Source organism: Gadus macrocephalus, chromosome 7, assembly GCF_031168955.1.
Source record: "Gadus macrocephalus chromosome 7, ASM3116895v1".
Taxonomy (NCBI): domain Eukaryota; kingdom Metazoa; phylum Chordata; class Actinopteri; order Gadiformes; family Gadidae; genus Gadus; species Gadus macrocephalus.
Genome location: NC_082388.1, coordinates 24,976,709 through 24,979,208, shown reverse-complemented (window position 1 = coordinate 24,979,208; position 2,500 = coordinate 24,976,709). Strand labels below are relative to the sequence as shown.

General features: G+C 54.8%; 1 protein-coding gene across 3 annotated transcripts in view; it reads right to left on the bottom strand.

Moving 5' to 3' along the window:
* Positions 1-1,951, bottom strand: part of LOC132462029 (platelet-derived growth factor receptor beta-like) — a 16,038-nt gene extending 14,087 nt beyond the window's left edge. For all 3 annotated transcript variants that reach the window (XM_060057581.1, XM_060057579.1, XM_060057580.1), the window contains exons 1-4: positions 1,852-1,951; positions 1,366-1,463; positions 586-784; positions 208-468 (exon numbers count right to left, since the gene is read on the bottom strand). In XM_060057581.1, coding sequence (XP_059913564.1) covers positions 208-468; positions 586-784; positions 1,366-1,463; positions 1,852-1,885 — 592 coding nt within the window. In that variant the 5' untranslated portion in view covers positions 1,886-1,951. The remainder of the gene's footprint in view (positions 1-207; positions 469-585; positions 785-1,365; positions 1,464-1,851) is intronic.
* Positions 1,952-2,500: the final 549 nt, after the last annotated feature.

The following is a 2,500-nucleotide window of genomic DNA, read 5'->3' as shown; positions in this document are numbered from 1 at the left end:
GTATATAGTGATCAGTGTATTGATTGATCTAAAGGGATAAGTGTATTGATTGGACCAAAGTGATCAGTGCGTTGATGGTTCTAAAGTGATCGGTGTATGTATTGGTATATAGTGATCATTGTATTGATTGGTGCATAGTGATCACTGATCAGTGTATTAATTGATCTAAAGGGATCAGTGTATTGATCGGAGGGTCTGGGAGCGGACCTATGATGCTGAACACATAGTAGGTCCGGGAAGTCTTCTCCTGGCCGTCGCCCCGGGCAACGCAGCGGTAGGGCGAGTCGTTGAGCGGCCCGCTGAAGCCCTGCGCGGCGTGGTACCGGACGGCCCCCACCGGCTCCCTGCCGTCCCGCTCGTACAGCGACACGTTGAGGCGCGGGTCGGACACCGCGCACGGGATGGTGCCTTCCTCCCCGACCTTCGTCACCGTCCCGCCGCCTCCCGGGACGAACCATTCCTCGGGGCCTACGGGGGGGGGGGTGGGGGGGGGGGGGGGGGGAGAGAGCAGAGCGCTTGCACCCTGGGGAAGACGTAGCACATCTGCTGGGGTGGGTGTCCGGTTATTTTTATTTATTTTTTTACCGTCCCCTGGGATGAAGACGTCCAGACTCTTGGTCTGGCGGGACGAGGGCTCCTCGCACGCGTACCGCCCCGCCTGGCTCCAGCTGGCGTTGTGGAGCCGCAGGGTGCTGGTGGAGCCCTGCTCCTCGGTGGACACCCCGTCGGGGACCGCCGCCGCCGTGGGGAAGCGCCAGACCACCGGCCCCCACCCTGAACACACCTGTCATACCGCACACACACACACACACACACACACACACACACCCCTCGTCTCAGGCAGGAAGGCTCTTTCACCCTTCCGTCATCGACCCGCCGGCGTGCGGCTCGGGGCCGTAGGGGCTCGGTGAGCACGTGGTTTCGCGTCGGGGAGGATTCTGCCCGTCACCGTGGCAATCCCTCCCGGAGTCGCCACTGGTAACCACGGGAACACCTCGTCGTTTACTTCCTTGTGCCCGTGGTACCACCTCCGCTATTTCTTCCTGGTAACCATGGTAACACATCCGCTAGTCCCTACTGGTAACTATTGAAACACCGCAGTTAGTTCCTACTAGTAACCATGGCACCCCCACTAGGGTAGGGTCGGTAGAGTAGTAACTACAGGAAATCATTAGAAGCGGTATCTGACTCCCTGATCCTCCAACAATGTGAGACATCGGATCTGTGTAATTTATGCCGTTTGGGATTTGATTTGAAGGACACAAAGATCGTACTAAACTTTAAAAAGTAAAACGAAAGCAGATGAAATAAGCACGACGTGGTTAGTTTTGATCAGTAGTAGTAGTATGTTTTTTTTCCACCAACCACAGTAAAGGAGGAGTTTGGATCAAGCAGAACTTCAGGGAGTGAGAAGTTTAACTCCAAAGAAGCAGCGTCTTCTGGACACATCTGGACCAGCAGCACTGGAGATGGGATGGAGAGGAAGGAGGTTAGAGTAGGTCAGTAGAGAGGTGGTTGAGTATGTTAGTGGTTAGAGTAGGTTAGTAGAGAGGTGGTTAGAGTAGGTTAACAGAGAGGTGGTTAGAGTAGATCAGTAGGGAGGTGGTTAGAGTAGAGAGGTGGTTAGAGTAGGTCAGTAGAGAGGTGGTTAGAGTAGAGTGGTGGTTAGAGTAGAGAGGTGGTTAGAGTAGAGAGGTGGTTAGAGTAGAGTGGTGGTTAGAGTAGGTCAGTAGAGAGGTGGTTAGAGTAGGTCAGTAGGGAGGTGGTTAGAGATGGTGGTAGTGAAGGTTGCGGTGGTAGGTGGAGGGGGTAGGGGATGTGGTGTGGAGTAGGGCGGGAGGTTTCTCTTACCCAGGAAAATAGCCTTCAGAGTGTTCACTTCCATGACGCTCTAGAGAGAGAGAGAGGGAGAGAGAGAGGGAGAGCGAGAGAGAGAGAGAGAGAGAGAGAGGAGAGAGAGAGAGAGAGAGAGAGAGAGAGAGAGAGAGCGAGAGTGAGAGAGAGAGGAGGGAGAGAGAGGGAGAGAGGGAGAGGGAGAGAGAGAGAGAGAGAGAGAGAGAGAGAGAGAGAGAGAGAGAGAGAGAGAGAGAGGGAGAGAGGGAGAGAGAGAGAGAGAGAGAGAGAGAGAGAGAGAGAGGGAGAGAGGGAGAGAGAGAGAGAGAGCGAGAGTGAGAGAGAGAGGGAGAGAGAGAGAGAGAGAGAGAGAGAGAGGGAGAGAGGGAGAGGGAGGAGAGAGAGAGAGAGAGAGAGAGGGAGAGAGGGAGAGAGAGAGAGAGAGAGAGAGAGAGAGAGAGAGGGAGAGAGGAGAGAGAGAGCGAGAGTGAGAGAGAGAGGGAGAGAGAGCGAGAGTGCGAGAGAGAGAGAGAGCGAGAGTGAGAGAGAGAGAGAGAGAGAGAGAGAGAGAGAGAGAGAGAGAGAGAGGGAGAGAGGGAGAGAGAGAGAGAGCGAGAGTGAGAGAGAGAGCGAGAGTGCGAGAGAGAGAGAGAGAGAGAGAGCGAGA